The sequence below is a fragment of the Oncorhynchus tshawytscha genome, unplaced genomic scaffold, assembly GCF_018296145.1.
Source record: "Oncorhynchus tshawytscha isolate Ot180627B unplaced genomic scaffold, Otsh_v2.0 Un_contig_8966_pilon_pilon, whole genome shotgun sequence".
NCBI lineage: Eukaryota > Metazoa > Chordata > Actinopteri > Salmoniformes > Salmonidae > Oncorhynchus > Oncorhynchus tshawytscha.
The window spans coordinates 15414-39579 of NW_024608627.1; the positions used below are offsets into that span (position 1 = coordinate 15414).

The 24166-nt window shown below is 46.9% G+C and overlaps 1 protein-coding gene across 1 annotated transcript in view; it reads left to right on the top strand.

Moving 5' to 3' along the window:
- The window catches only part of LOC121843672 (vacuolar protein sorting-associated protein 13C-like), a 35848-nt gene extending 11901 nt beyond the window's left edge, over positions 1 to 23947 (top strand). Inside the window, exons 5-16 of the mRNA XM_042313443.1 lie at positions 827 to 931; positions 1744 to 1908; positions 2688 to 2813; positions 4028 to 4161; positions 7428 to 7557; positions 7981 to 8216; positions 10991 to 11138; positions 14315 to 14455; positions 18304 to 18385; positions 18469 to 18538; positions 19390 to 19501; positions 23872 to 23947. Of these exons, the coding sequence (XP_042169377.1) occupies positions 827 to 931; positions 1744 to 1908; positions 2688 to 2813; positions 4028 to 4161; positions 7428 to 7557; positions 7981 to 8216; positions 10991 to 11138; positions 14315 to 14455; positions 18304 to 18385; positions 18469 to 18538; positions 19390 to 19501; positions 23872 to 23931 (1509 nt within the window). The 3' untranslated portion in view covers positions 23932 to 23947. The remainder of the gene's footprint in view (positions 1 to 826; positions 932 to 1743; positions 1909 to 2687; positions 2814 to 4027; positions 4162 to 7427; positions 7558 to 7980; positions 8217 to 10990; positions 11139 to 14314; positions 14456 to 18303; positions 18386 to 18468; positions 18539 to 19389; positions 19502 to 23871) is intronic.
- The last annotated feature ends 219 nt before the right edge of the window (positions 23948 to 24166 follow it).

The window sequence follows — 24166 nt, forward strand, 5'->3', positions numbered from 1 at the left end:
TGTAGCAGGGCAGGGGAAAAATGTTGTAGCAGGGGAAAACATTGTAGCTGGGCAGGGGGAAACGTTGTAGCAGGAGAAACGTTGTAGCGGGCCAGGGGGAACGTTGTAGCAGGGGAAAACGTTGTAGCTGGGCAGGGGTGACGTTGTAGCTGGGCAGGGGTAACGTTGTAGCAGGGGAAACGTTGTCAGCAGGGGAAAACGTTGTATCAGGGCAGGGGGAATGTTGTAGCTGGGCAGGGGGAACGTTGTAGCAGGCAGGGGGAAAACGTTGTAGCAGGGCAGGGGAAAATGTTGTAGCAGGGCAGGGGGATAACGTTGTAGCAGGGCAGGGGAAAACGTTGTAGCTGGGCAGGGGGAAACGTTGTAGCGGGGGAAACGTTGTAGCAGGGCAGGGGGAAACGTTGTAGCTGGGCAGGGGAAAACGTTGTAGCAGGGGAAACGTTGTAGCAGGGCAGGGGAAAAATGTTGTAGCAGGGGAAAACATTGTAGCTGGGCAGGGGGAAACGTTGTGGGGGGGTGTGTCTTTCAGTTCTTCTGAAGTCTTTCAGTTCTCTCTCTGGAGGGGGCGTGTCTTTCAGTCCTCTCTCTGAGGGGGCGTGTCTTTCAGTTCTCTCTCTGAGGGGGTGTGTCTTAAAGTTATCTCTCTGAGGGGGGCGTGTCTTTCAGTGTCTAAACAGTGTTTCTCAAACCTTCCCTGGCAGTCCCCAAACTGACCCCAAACTGCTCCCTGAATTTGATACGTCCCAGATCAGCATCTTTTAAAGTGTTTTTCCTCCTCTTAGATCAGCTGCTCCTCTCCGTAACACTGGGTGTTGTCTTTCTACAGCTGCAGCTCTGTGTGTCCACCAGTTCCTGGTCTGATGGCTTCTCATTGGATACGGTGGGGAGTTATGGGTGTGTCAGATGCCCTGCCAACACCATGGACTATCTGGTGAGGAAATGGCAACGTGCAAAAAACAGTCACGACTCTGGAATGTAATGTTTTATTTCACACACATAATGCTTTATCCAAGTGACTTACGGTGACAATCAGTGGCCTCATGCAGCACTCAGACCCTATGATGATCTGTGTTTTAACTGAGACACTACAGCCGCGTTGTGAAGGACAGACAGTATGAGTCATGTGTTTTAACTGAGACACTACAGCCGCGTTGTGAAGGACAGGCAGTCTGACAGTATGAGTCATGTGTTTTAACTGAGACACTACAGCCGCGTTGTGAAGGACAGACAGTCTGACAGTATGAGTCATGTGGTTTAACTGAGACACTACAGCCGCGTTGTGAAGGACAGACAGTCTGACAGTATGAGTCATGTGTTTTAACTGAGACACTACAGCCGCGTTGTGAAGGACAGACAGTATGAGTCATGTGTTTTAACTGAGACACTACAGCCGCGTTGTGATGGACAGACAGTATGAGTCATGTGTTTTAACTGAGACACTACAGCCGCGTTGTGAAGGACAGACAGTATGAGTCATGTGGTTTAACTGAGACACTACAGAGACACTACAGCCGCGTTGTGAAGGACAGGCAGTCTGACAGTATGAGTCATGTGTTTTAACTGAGACACTACAGCCGCGTTGTGAAGGACAGACAGTATGAGTCATGTGTTTTAACTGAGACACTACAGCCGCGTTGTGAAGGACAGACAGTCTGACAGTATGAGTCATGTGTTTTAACTGAGACACTACAGCCACGTTGTGATGGACAGACAGTCTGACAGTATAAATCATGTGTTTTGTAGGTTGGCGTCAGCATTCAGATGAGTAGTTTCAACCTGACCAAGATGGTGACCATGAGTCCGTTCTTCACGTTGGTCAACAAGTCTTCCTACGAGCTGGAGGTGGGAGAGGTGCAGACAGAGGAGGGCAGCGTCAACGGGAAGTGGCACTACATCTCCTCTACAGAGGTGAGGACCTCTTTACTATGCGTGCTTGTGTGTGAATGTAATAATGAACGTATGATGAGCGTGTTCCTCTGTCCGGCTGTTGTCTTCCTTGTGTCCGCCTGTCCGACTGTTGTCTTCTTCCCTGTTGGCTTCCCGTGTCCGACTGTTGTCTCCCCGTGTCCGGCTGTTGTATTCCCGTGTCCGACTGTTGCCTTCCCTGTGTCCGACTGTTGCTGTCCCGTGCCCGTCTGTCCGACTGTTACCTTCCCTGTGTCCGCCCGTCCGACTGTTGCATTCCCGTGTCCGACTGTTGCCTTCCCGTGTCCGACTGCTGTCTTCCCGTGTCCGGCTGTTGCATTCCCCGTGTCCGACTGTTGCATCCCCCGTGTCCGACTGTTGCCTTCCCTGTGTCCGACTGTTGCCTTCCCGTGTCCGTATGTCCGACTGTTGCCTTCCCTGTGTCCATCTGCCAGACAGTTGCATTCCCGTGTCCGACTGTTGCCTTCCCGTGTCCGTCTGTCCGACTGTTGCCTTCCCGTGTCCGTCTGTCCGACTGTTGCCTTCCCGTGTCCGTCTGTCCGACTGGTGTCTTCCCGTGTCCGACTGGTGTCTTCCCGTGTCCGACTGGTGTCTTCCCGTGTCCGACTGGTGTCTTCCCGTGTCCGACTGGTGTCTTCCCGTGTCCGTCTGTCCGACTGTTGTCTGTCCGACTGTTGTCTTCCCGTGTCCGACTGTTGTTTGTCCGACTGTTGTCTTTCCTGTGTCCGACTGTTTGACTGTTTTCTTCCCTGTGTTTCTAGTGCCTCCCCCTCTGGCCAGAGTTGATCACAGGGAAGCTGTGTGTCAGGGTCGTGGGCTCAGACTCCAAGTCCAAGTCCTTCTTCTTCAACAAACAGGACAACGGCACCCTGCTGGGCATGGATCAGGTCAGTGTCCCTAGAGATACACCACATATCACTGACCTCACTTCCTGTCTGCTGGGCATGGATCAGGTCAGTGTCCCTAGAGATACACCACATATCACTGATCTCACTTCCTGTCTGCTGGGCATGGATCAGGTCAGTGTCCCTGGAGATACACAACATATCACTGACCTCACTTCCTGTCTGCTGGGCATGGACCAGTCAGCCACATATCACTGACCTCACTTCCTGTCTGCTGGGCGTGGACCAGTCAGCCACATATCACTGACCTGATTTACCCTCCTTTAACAGTTTCATTCACTGACAACAGAACACATTCTCATTTACAAGTCATTACCTTTGTTGTCTGTCTGCAATGGCCTTGAAGTATCAGATGCAACTTTCCAATGTTGTTTCTTATCAACTGTGACCTCTCTTCCTGTCTGTAGTATGGAGGTGTTATCATCAACTGTGACCTCTCTTCCTGTCTGTAGTATGGAGGTGTTACCATCAACTGTGACCTCTCTTCCTGTCTGTAGTATGGTGGTGTTATCATCAACTGTGACCTCTCTTCCTGTCTGTAGTATGGAGGTGTTATCATCAACTGTGACCTCTCTTCCTGTCTGTTGTAGTATGGAGGTGTTGTTATCCACTGTGACCTCTCTTCCTGTCTGTAGTATGGTGGTGTTTATCAACTGTGACCTCTCTTCCTGTCTGTAGTATGGAGGTGTTATCATCAACTGTGACCTCTCTTCCTGTCTGTAGTATGGAGGTGTTGCTATTCACTGTGACCTCTCTTCCTGTCTGTTGTAGTATGGAGGTGTTGTTATCCACTGTGACCTCTTCCTTCCTGTCTGTAGTATGGAGGTGTTGTTATTCACTGTGACCTCTCTTCCTGTCTGTTGTAGTATGGAGGTGTTGTTATCCACTGTGACCTCTCTTCCTGTCTGTAGTATGGAGGTGTTGTTATCCACTGTGACCTCTCTTCCTGTCTGTTGTAGTATGGAGGTGTTGTTATCCACTGTGACCTCTCTTCCTGTCTGTTGTAGTATGGAGGTGTTGTTATCCACTGTGACCTCTCTTCCTGTCTGTTGTAGTATGGAGGTGTTGCTATTCACTGTGACCTCTCTTCCTGTCTGTTGTAGTATGGAGGTGTTGTTATCCACTGTGACCTCTCTTCCTGTCTGTAGTATGGAGGTGTTGTTATTCACTGTGACCTCTCTTCCTGTCTGTTGTAGTATGGAGGTGTGTTAGTCGATGTGAACATCTCAGACAACTCTACTGTGATCAGCTTCACTGACTATTATGATGGAGCTGCTCCAGCTCTCCTAGTCAACCACACACCCTGGGTTGTCATCACCTACAGACAGAGGTTAGACTGAACCTGACCCTTAACCGTAACCCATATCCCTAACCGTAACCCATATCCCTAACCCATATTCCTAACCGTAACCCATATTCCTAACCGTAACCCATAGCCCTAACCCATATCCCTAACCGTAACCCATATTCCTAACCGTAACCCATATTCCTAACCGTAACCCATAGCCCTAACCCATATCCCTAACCGTAACCCATAACCGTAACCCATATCCCTAACCGTAACCCATATCCCTAACCCATATTCCTAACCGTAACCCATATCCCTAACCGTAACCCATATCCCTAACTGTAACCCATATCCCTAACCGTAACCCATATCCCTAACCATAACCCATATTCCTAACCGTAACCCATATTCCTAACCCATATCCCTAACCGTAACCCATATTCCTAACCGTAACCCATAGCCCTAACCCATATTCCTAACCGTAACCCATATTCCTAACCGTAACCCATACCCCTAACCGTAACCCATAGCCCTAACCCATATCCCTAACCGTAACCCATATTTCTAACCGTAACCCATATCCCTAACCGTAACCCATAGCCCTAACCCATATCCCTAACCGTAACCCATATTCCTAACCCATATCCCTAACCGTAACCCATAGCCCTAACCCATAGCCCTAACCGTAACCCATATTCCTAACCCATAGCCCTAACCGTAACCCATAGCCCTAACCCATAGCCCTAACCGTAACCCATATTCCTAACCCATAGCCCTAACCCTAACCCATATTCCTAACCCATAGCCCTAACCCATATCCCTAACCGTAACCCTAACCCTAACCAATATTCCTAACCATAACCCTAACCAATATTCCTAACCATAACCCATATTCCTAACCGTAACCCATAGCCCTAACCGTAACCAATATTCCTAACCGTAACCCATATTCCTAACCGTAACCCATATTCCTAACCGTAACCCATATTCCTAACCGTAACCCATATTCCTAACCGTACCCCATATTCCTAACCGTAACCCATATTCCTAACCGTAACCCATATCCCTAACCCATATTCCTAACCATAACCCATAGCCCTGACCGTAATCCATATTCCTAACCCATAGCCCTAACCCATATCCCTAACCGTAACCCATATCCCTAACCGTAACCCATATCCCTAACCATAACCCATATCCCTAACCCATATCCCTAACCGTAAACCATATCCCTAACCCATATCCCTAACCCATATTCCTAACCCATATCCCTAACCGTAACCCATAGCCCTGACCAATATCCCTAACCGTAACCCATATCTCTAACCCATGTCCTTAACCGTAACCCATATCCTTAACCGTAACCCATATCCCTAACCCATATCCCTAACCGTAACCCATATCCCTAACCCATATCCTTAACCGTAACCCATATCCCTAACCCATATCCTTAACCGTAAACCATATCCCTAACCCATATCCCTAACCCATATTCCTAACCCATATCCCTAACCGTAACCCTAACCCATATCCCTAACCGTAACCCATATCCCTAACCCATATCCCTAACCGTAACCCATATCCCTAACCCATATCCTTAACTGTAACCCATATCCCTAACCCATATCCTTAACCGTAACCCATATTCCTAACCCATATCCCTAACCGTAACCCACAGCCCTAACCGTAACCCATATTCCTAACCCATAGCCCTAACCCATATTCCTAACCGTAACCCATATTCCTAACCGTAACCCATATTCCTAACCCATATCCCTAACCGTAACCCATATCCCTAACCGTAACCCATATCCCTAACTGTAACCCATATCCCTAACCCATATCCCTAACCATAACCCATATCCCTAACTGTAACCCTAACCAATATTCCTAACCATAACCCATATTCCTAACCGTAACCCATAGCCCTAACCGTAACCAATATTCCTAACCGTAACCCATATTCCTAACCGTAACCCATATTCCTAACCCATAGCCCTAACCGTAACCCATATTCCTAACCCATATCCCTAACCGTAACCCATATATTTCTAACCGTAACCCATATCCCTAACCGTAACCCATATCCCTAACCCATATTTCTAACCATAACCCATAGCCCTGACCGTAATCCATATTCCTAACCCATAGCCCTAACCCATATCCCTAACCGTAAACCATATCCCTAACCCATATCCCTAACCGTAACCCATATCCCTAACCATAACCCATATCCCCCTAACCCATATCCCTAACCGTAAACCATATCCCTAACCGTAAACCATATCCCTAACCCATAACCCATTTTCCTAACCCATATCCCTAACCGTAACCCATAGCCCTGACCCATATCCCTAACCATAACCCATATCCCTAACCCATGTCCTTAACCATAACCCATATCCCTAACCGTAACCCATATCCCTAACCCATATCCCTAACCGTAACCCATATCCCTAACCCATATCCCTAACCGTAACCCATATCCCTAACCCATATCCTTAACCGTAACCCATATCCCTAACCCATATCCTTAACCGTAACCCATATCCCTAACCCATATCCCTAACCATAACCCACAGCCCTAACCATAACCCATATTCCTAACCCTTAGCCCTAACCCATATTCCTAACCGTAACCCATATTCCTAACCGTAACCCATATTCCTAACCCATATCCCTAACCGTAACCCATATCCCTAACCGTAACCCATATCCCTAACTGTAACCCATATCCCTAACCCATATCCCTAACCATAACCCATATCCCTAACCCATATCCTTAACCGTAACCCATATCCCTAACCCATATCCTTAACCGTAACCCATATACCTAACCCATATCCCTAACTGTAACCCATATCCCTAACCCATATCCCGAACCCATATCCCGAACCTTAACCCATATGCCTAACCCATATCCCTAACCGTAACCCATATCCCTAACCCATATCCCTAACCGTAACCCATATCCCTAACCTTAACCCATATCCCTAACCCATATCCCAAACCCATATCCCTAACCTTAACCCATATCCCTAACCCATATTCCTAACCGTAACCCATATCCCTAACCGTAACCCATATCCATAACCGTAACCCATATCCCTAACCCATATCCCTAACCCTAACCCATATCCCTAACCCGTAAACCATATCCCTATCCCTGGCCCTTACAATACAGTATTTGAATTCCTGTAGGAACATACTGCTGTTTTTTCCCCACTGGCCATGACAAGTGGATGACCCTGAGTTGTGTTTAGTTGGACTCTCTCTTCTGCGTTTGACCTGGCCTTCTTTATCCCCAGCGGTTCCACAGAGAGCAGAGCGCTGAATCCAGGAGAAGCCCAGAGGTTTGCCTGGGACAACCCTGCAGGGGTCCGCAAACTCAGCTGGAAGTGTCAGGAGCACAGCAGTGGAGACCTGGACCTGGTTAAGGTAACACACCCAGCGATGCCAACTGAGAGGACTGGTCTATATCTCTGTCTCTCTCTGTCTATATCTCTGTCTCTCTCTCTCTCTCTCTCTGTCTCTCTCTGTCTCTCTATCTCTCTCTCTATCTCTCTCTCTGTCTCTCTCTGTCTCTCTCTCTGTCTCTCTGTCTCTCTCTCTCTCTCTCTCTCTCTCTGTCTCTCTCTGTCTCAAACTGCATTGTTGGTTAAGGGCTTGTATGTAAGCATTTCACTGTAAGGTCTACACTTGTTGTATTCGGCTCATGTGACATACGATTTGATTTGTCTCTCTGTGTCTCTGTCTCTCTCTCTCTCCTGTCTGTCTGCTTGTCTGTCTGTCCTTTTGTCTCTGTCTCTCTCTCTCCTGTCTGCCTGCTTGTCTGTCTGTCCTTGTCCCCCCCCAATACAGGATGAGTGTGGTCAGTTTGCGTACGACGGTCTATCCCAGGTCCACTGGGTGTCCTTCCTGGATGGTCGCCAGCGCGTGCTGCTCTTCACCGAGGACGTTGCCGTGGTGACCAAGGCGCGGCAGGCGGAGGAGCTGGAGCAGTTCCAACAGGAAGTGAACGTGTCGCTGCAGAACCTTGGCCTGTCACTCGTCAACAACGACAACCGCCAGGAGATCGCATATGTCGGCATCACCAGGTAACGTACCACACACACACACTCAGTCAGTCAGACACAGTCAGTCAGACACAGTCAGTCAGACAGTCAGTCAGACACAGTCAGTCAGACAGTCAGACACAGTCAGTCAGTCAGTCAGACACACACACACTCAGTCAGTCAGACACAGTCAGTCAGACACAGTCAGACACAGTCAGTCGGAGTCAGTCAGACACAGTCAGTCAGTCAGACACAGTCAGTCAGTCAGACACAGTCAGTCAGACTCAGTCAGTCAGACACAGTCAGTCACTCAGTCAGACACAGTCAGTCACTCAGTCAGACACAGTCAGTCACTCAGTCAGTCAGACAGTCAGTCACTCAGACAGTCAGTCAGTCAGTTACTCAGACAGTCAGTCAGACACAGTCAGTAAGTCAGTCAGACACAGTCAGTCAGTCAGACACAGTCAGTCAGTCAGTCAGACACAGTCAGTCACAGTCAGTCAGTCAGACACAGTCAGTCAGTCAGACACAGTCAGTCACTCAGTCAGTCAGACACAGTCAGTCACTCAGTCAGTCAGACACAGTCAGTCAGTCAGTCAGACACAGTCAGTCAGTCAGACACAGTCAGTCAGTCAGTCAGACACAGTCAGTCACTCAGTCAGTCAGACACAGTCAGTCACTCAGTCAGACACAGTCAGTCACTCAGTCAGACACAGTCAGTCACTCAGTCAGACACAGTCAGTCACTCAGTCAGACACAGTCAGACACAGTCAGTCAGTCAGTCACTCAGTCAGACAGTCAGACACAGTCAGTCAGTCAGACAGTCAGTCAGTCAGTCAGTCAGTCAGTCAGTCAGACACAGTCAGTCAGACACAGTCAGTCACTCAGTCAGTCAGACACAGTCAGTCACTCAGTCAGACACAGTCAGACACAGTCAGTCAGTCAGACACAGTCAGTCACTCAGTCAGACAGTCAGACACAGTCAGTCAGTCAGACACAGTCAGTCAGTCAGTCAGACACAGTCAGTCAGTCAGTCAGACACAGTCAGTCAGTCAGTCACAGTCAGTCACTCAGTCAGTCAGACACAGTCAGTCACTCAGTCAGACACAGTCAGTCACTCAGTCAGACACAGTCAGTCACTCAGTCAGACACAGTCAGACACAGTCAGTCAGACACAGTCAGTCACTCAGTCAGACACAGTCAGACACAGTCAGTCAGTCAGACACAGTCAGTCACTCAGTCAGACAGTCAGACACAGTCAGTCAGACACAGTCTGACACAGTCAGTCAGACAGTCAGTCAGTCACTCAGACAGTCAGTCACTCAGTCAGTCAGACACAGTCAGTCACTCAGTCAGACACAGTCAGTCAGTCAGTCAGACACAGTCAGTCACTCAGTCAGACAGTCAGACACAGTCAGTCAGTCAGTCAGTCAGTCAGTCAGTCAGACAGTCAGACACAGTCAGTCAGTCAGTCAGACACAGTCAGTCAATCAGTCAGTCAGGTCAGACACACAGTCAGTCAGTCAGACACAGTCAGTCAATCAGTCAGACACAGTCAGTCAGTCAGTCAGTCAGACACAGTCAGTCAGTCAGTCAGACACAGTCAGTCAGTCAGACACAGTCAGTCAGTCAGTCAGACACAGTCAGTCACTCAGTCAGACACAGTCAGTCAGACAGTCAGTCAGACAGTCAGTCAGTCAGTCACTCAGACAGTCAGTCAGTCAGTCAGACACAGTCAGTCAGTCAGTCAGACACAGTCAGTCAAGTCAGTCAGTCAGTCAGTCAGTCAGTCAGTCAGTCAGACACAGTCAGTCACTCAGTCAGACACAGTCACTCAGTCAGACACAGTCAGTCACTCAGTCAGACACAGTCAGTCAGACAGTCAGTCAGTCAGACAGTCAGTCAGTCAGTCAGTCAGTCACTCAGACAGTCAGTCAGTCAGTCAGACACAGTCAGTCAGTCAGTCAGACACAGTCAGTAAGTCAGTCAGACACAGTCAGTCAGTCAGTCAGTCAGTCAGACAGTCAGTCAGTCAGTCAGACACAGTCAGTCAGACACAGTCAGACACAGTCAGTCAGTCAGACACAGTCAGTCAGTCAGACACAGTCAGTCAGACAGTCAGTCAGTCAGTCAGTCAGTCAGACACAGTCAGTCAGTCAGTCAGACACATTCAGTAAGTCAGTCAGACACAGTCAGTAAGTCAGTCAGACACAGTCAGTCACTCAGACACAGTCAGTCACTCAGACACAGACACAGTCAGTCAGTCAGTCAGACACAGTCAGACAGTCAGTCAGACACAGTCACTCAGTCAGACACAGTCACTCAGTCAGACACAGTCACTCAGTCAGACACAGTCACTCAGTCAGACACAGTCAGTCAGTCAGACACAGTCAGTCAGAGACAGTCAGTCAGACACTGTCAGTCAGACACAGCCAGTCAGATACAGTCAGTCAGACACTGTCAGTCAGACACAGCCAGTCAGATACAGTCAGTCAGACACAGTCAGTCAGATACGGTCAGTCAGATACAGTCAGTCAGATACGGTCAGTCAGACACAGTCAGTCAGTCAGACAGTCAGTCAGTCAGTCAGACACACACACACACACACACTCAGCCAGTCAGTCAGACACACACACACACACACACAGTCAGCCAGTCAGTCAGACACAGTCAGTCAGACACACACAGTGACAGTCAGTCAGACACACCCAACCATAGTCACAGACGTACAGACCCTTGTGTAGAAGTTGGTCCCTCAGATGTAAATGAAGGTATTGTTCTGAACGGTGATGTTTGATGATGCCTGTTGGTCTCAGCTCTGGTGTGGTGTGGGAGATGAGACCTAAGAGCCGATGGAAGCCTTTCAACCAGAGGAACATCAGGCTGTTGGAGAAGGCCTACCAGAAACACCTGGCTGGAGGCACACCTGAGCCCGGCTGGGTCAAACTGGAGACCAGCTTAGAGGTATGACCATCACACTGTGAGTTGGTTCAGAGAAGGCCTACCAGAAACACCTGGCTGGAGGCACACCTGAACCCGGCTGGGTCAAACTGGAGACCAACTTAGAGGTATGACCATCACACTGTGAGTTGGTTCGGAGGAGGCTACGGTGATTGTCAGCCGGGAGAAGGGATTTGTAATTATTCAGCCCAAGGGCACAACGGGCCACTTTGGCCGCAAGGCATCCATATTTTTTCATAGAGGGCATTACGGACATACAAGGGGGGGGTATCAACTGAACAACTGAGTCCTTGCTGAGACCAGTTCATTATACTGATCTGGATTTTACAGAACCAGACAGAACCAGACAGTTTGTTAACATGGGTTAGGTCCCAAAATATATAGGACTATTCTAGACTGGAGATGTCTGGAACCCAAACCATCTGATCTGCTTTGTTGGAGATGTCTAGAACCCAAACCATCTGATCTATTTTATTAGAGATGTCTGGAACCCAAACCATCTGATCTGCTTTGTTGGAGATGTCTAGAACCCAAACCATCTGATCTATTTTATTAGAGATGTCTAGAACCCAAACCATCTGATCTGCTTCATTAGAGATGTCTAGAACCCAAACCATCTGATCTATTTTATTAGAGATGTCTAGAACCCAAACCATCTGATCTATTTTATTAGAGATGTCTAGAACCCAAACCATCTGATCTATTTTATTAGAGATGTCTCGAACCCAAACCATCTGATCTATTTGATTAGAGATGTCTAGAACCCAAACCATCTGATCTATTTGATTAGAGATGTCTGGAACCCAAACCATCTGATCTATTTTATTAGAGATGTCTGGAACCCAAACTATCTGAACTACTTTATGGGAATAGAGCAGGTATACCCCAAGGTATTCCGTCGGGGGCACGCCAAATAAAAATGTGATTCACGTTTAAATATATATATATATAATATATTTAAACAGTCCATTTATTTTTTCTAACGGGGCGATACATTTGGGTAATGTTTTTTTCCTTGCCGGAGGAGTCTAATTTCACGACCAAAAATATATTTAAACCATCGAGTGTTCAGCGAAATAAAAACACAATGTCGAATACACTGACAGCCTAGTCAAATTATGAACATCCAATCACATTAACCGTTACTCTCACTGACAGCCTAGTCAAATTATGAACATCCAATCACATTAACCGTTACTCTCACTGACAGCCTAGTCAAATTATGAACATCCAATCACATTAACCGTTACTCTCACTTACAGCCTAGTCAAATTATGAACATCCAATCACATTAACCGTTACTCTCACTGACAGCCTAGTCAAATTATGAACATCCAATCACATTAACTGTTACTCTCACTGACAGCCTAGTCAAATTATGAACATCCAATCACATTAACCGTTACTCTCACTTACAGCCTAGTCAAATTATGAACATCCAATCACATTAACCGTTACTCTCACTGACAGCCTAGTCAAATTATGAACATCCAATCACATTAACCGTTACTCTCACTTACAGCCTAGTCAAATGATGAACATCCAATCACATTAACCGTTACTCTCACTGACAGCCTAGTCAAATTATGAACATCCAATCACATTAACCGTTACTCTCACTTACAGCCTAGTCAAATTATGAACATCCAATCACATTAACCGTTACTCTCACTGACAGCCTAGTCAAATTATGAACATCCAATCACATTAACCGTTACTCTCACTGACAGCCTAGTCAAATTATGAACATCCAATCACATTAACCGTTACTCTCACTTACAGCCTAGTCAAATTATGAACATCCAATCACATTAACCGTTACTCTCACTGACAGCCTAGTCAAATTATGAACATCCAATCACATTAACCGTTACTCTCACTTACAGCCTAGTCAAATGATGAACATCCAATCACATTAACCGTTACTCTCTCGCGGGAATTCCACTAACGGTCCATCGGTTGCCAAACGTAGCTGCTTCTCATGTTGGTATCAGTACTGATGGCGCAAAAGCCATGACAAGGAGATATAGTGGAGTGGTAACGCGCGTGCAAGAAGTTGCTCCCCAACGCCACTTGGGTAGACTGCAGCATCCACCCAGAGGCTCTTGGGTAAATTGCAGTATCAATCGAGAGGCTCTTGGGTAGACTGCAGCATCCACCGAGAGGCTCTTGGGTACACTGCAGCATCCACCCTAGAGGCTCTTGGGTAGACTGCAGCATCCACCTAGAGGCTCTTGGGTACACTGCAGCATCCACAGAGGCTCTTTGGTACACTGCAGCATCCCCTAGAGGATCTTGGGTACACTGCAGCATCCACCGAGAGGCTCTTGGGTACACTGCAGCATCCACCTAGAGGCTCTTGGGTACACTGCAGCATCCCCCAGAGGCTCTTGGGTACCCTGCAGCATCCACCGAGAGGCTCTTGGGTAAACTGCAGCATCCACAGAGAGGCTCTTGGGTAAACTGCAGCATCCACAGAGAGGCTCTTGGGTAAACTGCAGCATCCACCGAGAGGCTCTTGGGTACACTGCAGTATCCCCCTAGAGGCTCTTGGGTAAACTGCAGCATCCACAGAGAGGCTCTTGGGTACACTGCAGTATCCCCCTAGAGGCTCTTGGGTAAACTGCAGCATCCACAGAGAGGCTCTTGGGTACACTGCAGCATCCACCAAGAGGATCTCGCTGCCAAGGGAATGCCTGACAGCTTGATAGACACGGGGTAGGGGACATGGGGTAGGGAACACGGGGTAGGGGACACGGGGTAGGGGACACGGGGTAGGGGACACGGACACGGGGTAGGGGACACGGACACGGGTAGGGGGAAAACGGGACACGGGGTAGGGGGAAACGGGCACGGGGTAGGGGGAAACGGACACGGGGTAGGGGGAAACGGACACGGGGTAGGGGAAACGGACACGGGGTAGGGGGAAACGGACACTGGGTAGGGGGAAACGGACACTGGGTAGGGGGAAACGGACACTGGGTAGGGGGAAACGGACACGGGGTAGGGGGGAAACGGACACTGGGTAGGGGGAAACGGACACTGGGTAGGGGGAAACGGACACTGGGTAGGGGGAAACGGACACGGGGTAGGGGGAAACGGACACTGGGTAGGGGGAACGGACACGGGGTAGAGGACACGGACACGGATGTGAATATTTACCTCCTTTACCCATGCAGGTGAACTTTGGGAAGGTTCCCATGGTGATGCGTCAGCCCTTTTCCAGTACTATCAGGAGGAACTTCCTGTCTGGGATTCAGGTGGAGTTTAAACAGTCGCCTCATCAGAGAAGTCTCCGGGCCCAGCTACACTGGCTACAGGTAACACTCTAACCCCTACACACGAACCCCTACATATACAACACACTAACCCCTACACCCTAACCCCTACATATACTACACACTAACCCCTACATATACTACACACTAACCCCCCTACATATACTACACACTAACCCCTACACCCTAACCCCTACATATACTACACACTAACCCCTACACCCTAACCCCTACATATACTACACCCTAACCCCTACACCCTAACCCCTACATATACTACACACTAACCTCTAAACCTACACACTAACACCTACTTAAACTACACCCTAACCCCTAAACCTACTACACCCTAACCCCTAAACCTACACCCTAACAACTACATATACTACACACTAACCCCTCTGTGGGGGTGATATAAATATCTGTGGTGATATTAAACCCTTGTCTTTACGGTGTGTATCTGTGGTGATATTAAACCCTTGTCTTTACGGTGTATCTGTGGTGATATTAAACCCTTGTCTTTACGGTGTATCTCTGTGGTGATATTAAACCCTTGTCTTTACGGTGTATATGTGGTGATATCCCTTGTCTTTACGGTGTATCTGTGGTGATATTAAACCCTTACGGTGTATCTGTGGTGATATTAAACCCTTGTCTTTACGGTGTATCTGTGGTGATATTAAACCCTTGTCTTTACGGTGTATCTGTGGTGATATTAAACCCTTGTCTTTACGGTGTATCTGTGGTGATATTAAACCCTTGTCTTTACGGTGTATCTGTGGTGATATTAAACCCTTGTCTTTACGGTGTATCTCTGTGGTGATATTAAACCCTTGTCTTTACGGTGTATCTGTGGTGATATTAAACCCTTGTCTTTACGGTGTATCTGTGGTGATATTAAACCCTTGTCTTTACGGTGTATCTGTGGTGATATTAAACCCTTGTCTTTACGGTGTATCTCTGTGGTGATATTAAACCCTTGTCTTTACGGTGTATCTGTGGTGATATTAAACCCTTGTCTACGGTGTATCTGTGGTGTATCTCTGTGGTGATATTAAACCCTTGTCTTGACGGTGTATCTGTGGTGATATTAAACCCTTGTCTTACGGTGTATCTGTGGTGATATTAAACCCTTGTCTTGATATTAAACGGTGTATCTGTGGTGATATTAAACCCTTGTCTTGACGGTGTATCTCTGTGGTGATATTCCCTTGTCTTTACGGTGTATCTGTGGTGATATTAAACCCTTGTCTTTACGGTGTATCTGTGGTGATATTAAACCCTTGTCTTTACGGTGTATCTGTGGTGATATTAAACCCTTGTCTTTACGGTGTATCTGTGGTGATATTAAACCCTTGTCTTTTGTATCTGTGGTGTGTATCTGTGGTGATATTAAACCCTTGTTGTCTGTGGTGATATTAAACCCTTTACGGTGTATCTGTGGTGATATTAAACCCTTTACGGTGTATCTGTGGTGATATTAAACCCTTGTCTTGACGGTGTATCTCTGTGGTGATATTAAACCCTTGTCTTTACGGTGTATCTGTGGTGATATTAAACCCTTGTCTTTACGGTGTATCTCTGTGGTGATATTAAACCCTTGTCTTTACGGTGTATCTGTGGTGATATTAAACCCTTGTCTTGACAGTGTATCTGTGGTGATATTAAACCCTTGTCTTACGGTGTATCTGTGGTGATATTAAACCCTTGTCTTTACGGTGTATCTGTGGTGATATTAAACCCTTGTCTTTACGGTGTATCTGTGGTGATATTAAACCCTTGTCTTTACGGTGTATCTGTGGTGATATTAAACCCTTGTCCGGTGTATCTGTGGTGATATCCCTTGTCTTTACGGTGTATCTGTGGTGATATTAAACCCTTGTCTTTACGGTGTATCTGTGGTGATATTAAACCCTTGTCTTGTCTTGTATCTGTGGTGTATCTGTGGTGATATTAAACCCTTGTCTTGACGGTGTATCTGTGGTGATATTAAACCCTTGTCTTGACGGTGTATCTGTGGTGATATCCCTTGTCTTGACGGTGTATCTCTGTGGTGATATTAAACCCTTGTCTTGACGGTGTATCTGTGGTGATATTAAACCCTTGTCTTTACGGTGTATCTGTGGTGATATTAAACCCTTGTCTTGACGGTGTATCTCTGTGGTGATATTAAACCCTTGTCTTTACGGTGTATCTGTGGTGATATTAAACCCTTGTCTTGACGGTGTATCTGTGGTGATATTAAACCCTTGTCTTGACGGTGTATCTCTGTGGTGATATTAAACCCTTGTCTTGACGGTGTATCTCTGTGGTGATATTAAACCCTTGTCTTTACGGTGTATCTCTGTGGTGATATTAAACCCTTGTCTTGACGGTGTATCTGTGGTGATATCCCTTGTCTTTACGGTGTATCTGTGGTGATATTAAACCCTTGTCTTTATGGTGTATCTGTGGTGATATTAAACCCTTGTCTTGACGGTGTATCTGTGGTGATATCCCTTGTCTTGACGGTGTATCTCTGTGGTGATATTAAACCCTTGTCTTGACGGTGTATCTGTGGTGATATTAAACCCTTGTCTTGACGGTGTATCTGTGGTGATATTAAACCCTTTACGGTGTATCTGTGGTGATATTAAACCCTTGACGGTGTATCTCTGTGGTGATATTAAACCCTTGTCTTTACGGTGTATCTGTGGTGATATTAAACCCTTGTCTTGACGGTGTATCTCTGTGGTGATATTAAACCCTTGACGGTGTATCTGTGGTGATATTAAACCCTTGTCTTGACAGTGTATCTGTGGTGATATTAAACCCTTGTCTTGACGGTGTATCTCTGGTGATATTAAACCCTTGACGGTGTATCTGTGGTGATATTAAACCCTTGTCTTGACGGTGTATCTGTGGTGATATTAAACCCTTGTCTTGACGGTGTATCTGTGGTGATATTAAACCCTTGACGGTGTATCTGTGGTGATATTAAACCCTTGTCTTGACGGTGTATCTGTGGTGATATTAAACCCTTGTCTTGACGGTGTATCTGTGGTGATATCCCTTGTCTTGACGGTGTATCTCTGTGGTGATATTAAACCCTTGTCTTGACGGTGTATCTGTGGTGATATTAAACCCTTGACGGTGTATCTGTGGTGATATTAAACCCTTGTCTTGACGGTGTATCTGTGGTGATATTAAACCCTTGTCTTGACGGTGTATCTGTGGTGATATCCCTTGTCTTGACGGTGTATCTCTGTGGTGATATTAAACCCTTGTCTTGACGGTGTATCTGTGGTGATATCCCTTGTCTTGATGATGTATCTCTGTGGTGATATTACACCCTTGTCTTGACGGTGTATCTGTGGTGATATTAAACCCTTGACGGTGTATCTGTGGTGATATTAAACCCTTGTCTTGACGGTGTATCTGTGGTGATATTAAACCCTCTACAGTGTATCTGTGGTGATATTAAACCCTTGTCTTGACGGTGTATCTGTGGTGATATCCCTTGTCTTGACGGTGTATATCTGTGGTGATATTAAACCCTTGTCTTGACGGTGTATCTGTGGTGATATTAAACCCTCTACAGTGTATCTGTGGTGATATTAAACCCTTGTCTTGACGGTGTATCTGTGGTGATATTAAACCCTTGTCTTGACGGTGTATCTGTGGTGATATTAAACCCTTGGCGGTGTATCTGTGGTGATATTAAACCCTTGACGGTGTATCTGTGGTGATATTAAACCCTTGTCTTGACGGTGTATCTGTGGTGATATCCCTTGTCTTGACGGTGTATCTGTGGTGATATTAAACCCTTGACGGTGTATCTGTGGTGATATTAAACCCTTGACGGTGTATCTGTGGTGATATTAAACCCTTGTCTTGACGGTGTGTTTCAGGTGGACAACCAGCTGACTGGAGCTTTATTCCCCATTGTGTTCCACCCTGTTCCTCCTCCAAAGTCCATCGCTCTGGACTCAGGTAACCTCTGCCTCCCCGGAACATGGCTGTGTGTGTGTTCTCTAATGCTGTTCTCTAATTGGTCCTCTGTCTTTCTTCCTCAGAACCAAAGCCTTTTATGGACGTCAGCATCATCACCAGGTTTAACCAACACAGTCAGGTCACGCAGTTCAAGTGAGTCTTCTGCTTATACCCCCTGCACTGTTAGTGTACACACTTCTGTTTAGTGTACACACTTCTGTTTGGGTACACACTTCTGTTTAGGGTACACACTTCTGTTTAGGGTACACACTTCTGTTTAGGGTACACACTTCTGTTTAGGGTACACACTTCTGTTTAGTGTACACACTTCTGCTTATACCCCCTGCACTGTTAGTGTACACACTTCTGTTTAGTGTACACACTTCTGTTTAGTGTACACACTTCTGTTTAGTGTACACACTTCTGTTTAGTGTACACACTTCTGTTTAGTGTACACACTTCTGTTTAGGGTACACTTCACACTTCTGTTTAGTGTACACACTTCTGTTTAGGGTACACACTTCTGTTTAGGTACACACTTCTGTTTAGGGTACACACTTCTGTTTAGGGTACACACTTCTGTTTAGGGTACACACTTCTGTTTAGGGTACACACTTCTGTTTAGGGTACACACTTCTGTTTAGGGTACACACTTCTGTTTAGGGTACACACTTCTGTTTAGGGTACACACTTCTGTTTAGTGTACACACTTCTGTTTAGGGTACACACTTCTGTTTAGGGTACACACTTCTGTTTAGGGTACACACTTCTGTTTAGGTACACACTTCTGTTTAGGGTACACACTTCTGTTTAGTGTACACACTTCCTTTTAGTATCTTATGTTTAGTGTACACACTTCTGTTTAGTGTACACACTTCTTTTCATAGGTAAAGAGACGTAGTCCTTGGTTTGATATTTAGTTTTAGTGTGATGTTTTAGTTCAGGGTGAGTCCCTTCACCAGTCTCTCTGACCCCCAGTAGTCATACTGTGATCTGTGTTAAAGGTACTTCATGGTTCTGGTCCAGGAGATGGCTGTGAAGATTGACCAGGGATTCCTGGGAGCCATCTTGGCCTTGTTCACCCCAGCTGCCGAATCGCATGTGGACAAACAGAAGGTAACTGACCTAGACACAGACACGGCCAGGGACACGGCTAGGGACACGGCTAGGGACACGGCTAGGGACCCAGCCAGTTGCAGAACCAGACACCTGGCCCTGTTCACCCCAGCTGCTGAAACACACATTGACCAACAGACGGTAACACAGACACACATTGACGAACAGACGGTAACTACAGACACACATGCAGATGCCTCTGAGGCGATGGTTGAAGTGGACAGAAAATGGGACTGGTACTCATCATGAAAGGGGGCTGGTACTCATGATAAAGGGGACTGGTACTCATGACAAAGGGGGACTGGTACTCATGATAAAAGGGGACTAGGTCACATGATAAAGGGGACTAGTACTCATGATAAAAGGGGGCTGGTACTCATGATAAAATGGGACTGGTACTCATGATAAAATGGGACTGGTACTCATGATAAATGGGGCTGGTACTCATGATAAATGGGGCTGGTACTCATGATAAATGGGGCTGGTACTCATGATAAATGGGGCTGGTACTCATGATAAATGGGGCTGGTACTCATGATAAATGGGGCTGGTACTCATGATAAATGGGGCTGGTACTCATGATAAAAGGGGCTGGTACTCATGATAAATGGGACTGGTACTCATGATAAATGGGGCTGGTACTCATGATAAAAGGGGCTGGTACTCATGATAAAAGGGGGCTGGTACTCATGATAAATGGGGCTGGTACTCATGATAAAGGGGGCTGTTACTCATGATAAAGGGGCTGGTACTCATGATAAAAGGGGGCTGGTACTCATGATAAAAGGGGCTGGTACTCATGACAAAGGGGGACTGGTACTCATGATAAAGGGGACTGGTACTCATGATAAAAGGGGGCTGGTACTCATGATAAATGGGGCTGGTACTCATGATAAATGGGGCTGGTACTCATGATAAAAAGGGGGCTGGTACTCATGATAAAAGGGGACTAGGTCACATGATAAAAGGGGACTAGTACTCATGATAAAAGGGGGCTGGTACTCATGATAAAATGGGACTAGTACTCATGATAAAAAGGGGCTGGTACTCATGATAAATGGGGCTGGTACTCATGATAAAAGGGGCTGGTACTCATGATAAAAGGGGACTGGTGCTCATGATAAAAGGTGTGCTGGTGCTCATGATAAAAGGGGACTAGGTCACATGATAAAAGGGGACTAGTACTCATGATAAAAGGGGCTGGTACTCATGATAAAATGGGACTAGTACTCATGATAAAAGGGGGCTGGTACTCATGATAAAAGGGGGCTGGTACTCATGATAAAAGGGGGCTGGTACTCATTATAAAAGGGGACTGGTACTCATGATAAAAGGGGACTGGTGCTCATGATAAAAGGGGACTGGTGCTCATGATAAAATGGGACTAGGTCACATGATAAAAGGGGACTAGTACTCATGATAAAAAGGGGCTGGTACTCATGATAAAATGGGGGACAGTACTCATGATAAAAGGGGGCTGGTACTCATGATAAATGGGGCTGGTCCTCATGATAAAAGGGGGCTGGTGCTCATGATAAAAGGGGCTGGTACTCATGATAAAAGGGGCTGGTACTCATGATAAAAGGGGGCTGGTACTCATTATAAAAGGGGACTGGTACTCATGATAAAAGGGGACTGGTGCTCATGATAAAATGGGACTGGTACTTATGATAAAAGGGGACTAGGTCACATGATAAAAGGGGACTAGTACTCATGATAAAAAGGGGCTGGTACTCATGATAAAATGGGACTAGTACTCATGATAAAAGGGGGCTGGTACTCATGATAAATGGGGTTGGTACTCATGATAAAAGGGGGCTGGTACTCATGATAAAAGGGGCTGGTACTCATGATAAAAGGGGGCTGGTACTCAAGATAAAAGGGGACTGGTACTCATGATAAAATGGGGGCTGGTGCTCATGATAAAATGGGGCTGGTACTCATGATAAAGGGGGCTGGTACTCATGATAAAAGGTGTGCTGGTACTCATGATAAAGGGGACTGGTGCTCATGATAAAGGGGACTGGTGCTCATGATAAATGGGACTGGTGCTCATGATAAAATGGGACTAGTACTCATGATAAAAGGGGACTAGGTCTCATGATAAAAGGGGACTAGTACTCATGATAAAAGGGGGCTGGTACTCATGATAAAATGGGACTAGTACTCATGATAAAAGGGGACTAGGTCTCATGATAAAGGGGACTAGTACTCATCATAAAAGGGGGCTGGTATTCATGATAAAGGGGGCTGGTACTCATCATAAATGGGGGTTGGTACTCATGATATTTCAGAAATAATATTCTATAAGAGGTGCCGGTACTCTGCTCTGGGGTTTAGGAGAACGAGGAGGTGGACTGTAGTGTAAACATGGGAATACTGCCCCCTGTTCGTAGAAGAATGGACTCTAGTGTAAACATGGAAATACTGCCCCCTGTTGGTAGAATAATGGACTGTAGTGTAAATATGGGAATACTGCCCCCTGTTGGTAGAGGAATGGACTGTAGTGTAAACATGGACATACTGCCCCCTGGTGGTAGAAGAATGGACTGTAGTGTAAACATGGGAATACTGCCCCCTGTTGGTAGAAGAAAGACAGAGTTTAAACATGTCTACTTTATGTTGGAATTGCAGAGTATTAGAATAGATGCTGTAGAGGGTCCAGCAGATGGCTGTGAATATTGACCAGGGCTTCCTAGGAGCCATCCAGACCCTGTTGACCCCTGTTACTGAAACACACACAGACAAACCACGTAACCTTCCTAGGAGCCATCCAGACCCTGTTGACCCCTGTTACTGAAACACACACAGACAAACCACGTAACCTTCCTAGGAGCCATCCAGACCCTGTTGACCCCTGTTACTGAAACACACACAGACAAACCACGTAACCTTCCTAGGAGCCATCCAGACCCTGTTGACCCCTGTTACTGAAACACACACAGACAAACCACGTAACCTTCCTAGGAGCCATCCAGGCCCTGTTGACCCCTGTTACTGAAACACACACAGACAAACCACTTAGCCTTCCTAGGAGCCATCCAGACCCTGTTGACCCCTGTTACTGAAACACACATGGACAAACCACTTAGCCTTCCTAGGAGCCATCCAGACCCTGTTGACCCCTGTTACTGAAACACACACAGACAAACCACGTAACCTTCCTAGGAGCCATCCAGGCCCTGTTGACCCCTGTTACTGAAACACACACAGACAAACCACTTAGCCTTCCTAGGAGCCATCCAGACCCTGTTGACCCCTGTTACTGAAACACACACAGACAAACCACTTAGCCTTCCTAGGAGCCATCCAGACCCTGTTGACCCCTGTTACTGAAACACACACAGACAAACCACTTAGCCTTCCTAGGAGCCATCCAGACCCTGTTGACCCCTGTTACTGAAACACACATGGACAAACCACTTAGCCTTCCTAGGAGCCATCCAGACCCTGTTGACCCCTGTTACTGAAACACACACAGACAAACCACTTCACCTTCCTAGGAGCCATCCAGACCCTGTTGACCCCTGTTACTGAAACACACACAGACAAACCACTTAGCCTTCCTAGGAGCCATCCAGACCCTGTTGACCCCTGTTACTGAAACACACACAGACAAACCACTTAACCTTTTTCTATGTGGATAATGAATTATACTTTTTTCAGTAGGAAAATAAATGAATATTGTTGAATTAACCTGAGGAAGCCAAGAGGCTGTTGTATGTTCAATGCATTACTGCTAAATGGTGTTAGACTCCCGTTACGTGGATCGAGGCTGGCTTGGTAAAAAAACAACCCTTTAAATTTCTGTGGACATTTTACTAAACACGTCTGTGAAGTGAGGTGGGTTGGGTGGGTAGTGGACACGTGGGACTTCAGTACCTCACGTGAGATTCCATTCATTCAACATGTGAATGTATTTGTTTCTATTAATTCAACATGTTCAACATGTTTTGTATTTATCTTTCGATCATGATCTCAATTGTCTCAATCTTTCTCTCCTCTCCCTCTCCCTCTCCTCTCCCTCTCCCTCTCCCTCCTCCCTCTCCTCTCCTCTCCCTCTCCCTCTCCCTCTCCCTCTCCCTCTCCCTCTCCTCTCCTCTCCCTCTCCTCTCCCTCTCCCTCCCCTCTCCTCTCCTCTCCTCTCCTCTCCTCTCCTCTCCCTACCTCTCCCTCTCCGTCCTCCCTCTCCCTCAGGCCTCTCCTCTCCTCTCCCTCTCCCTCTCCCTCTCCTCCCTCTCTCCTCTCCTCTCCTCTCCTCTCCTCTCCTCTCCCTCCCCTCTCCCTCTCCCTCTCCCTCTCCTCTCCTCTCCTCTCCTCTCCTCCCTCTCCCTCTCCCTCTCCCTCTCCCTCTCCCTCTCCCTCTCCAGACCAAGCTGATAGAGAAGGACTTGGCGATGTTACAGGCTGAATTGATGGAGCGTCCATGACCGACAACTCAGGCCTCAGCTTCTTTGAATACTTCCACATCTCCCCCATCAAAGTAGGAAGCTCTCATTCTCTCTCTCCCTCCTTTCTCCCTCTCACCCCTTCCTCATTCTCTCTCTCCCTCCTTTTTCTCCCTCTCACCCCTTCCTCATTCTCTCTCTCCCTCCTTTCTCCCTCTCACCCCTTCCTCATTCTCTCTCTCCCTCCTTTCTCCCTCTCACCCCTTCCTCATTCTCT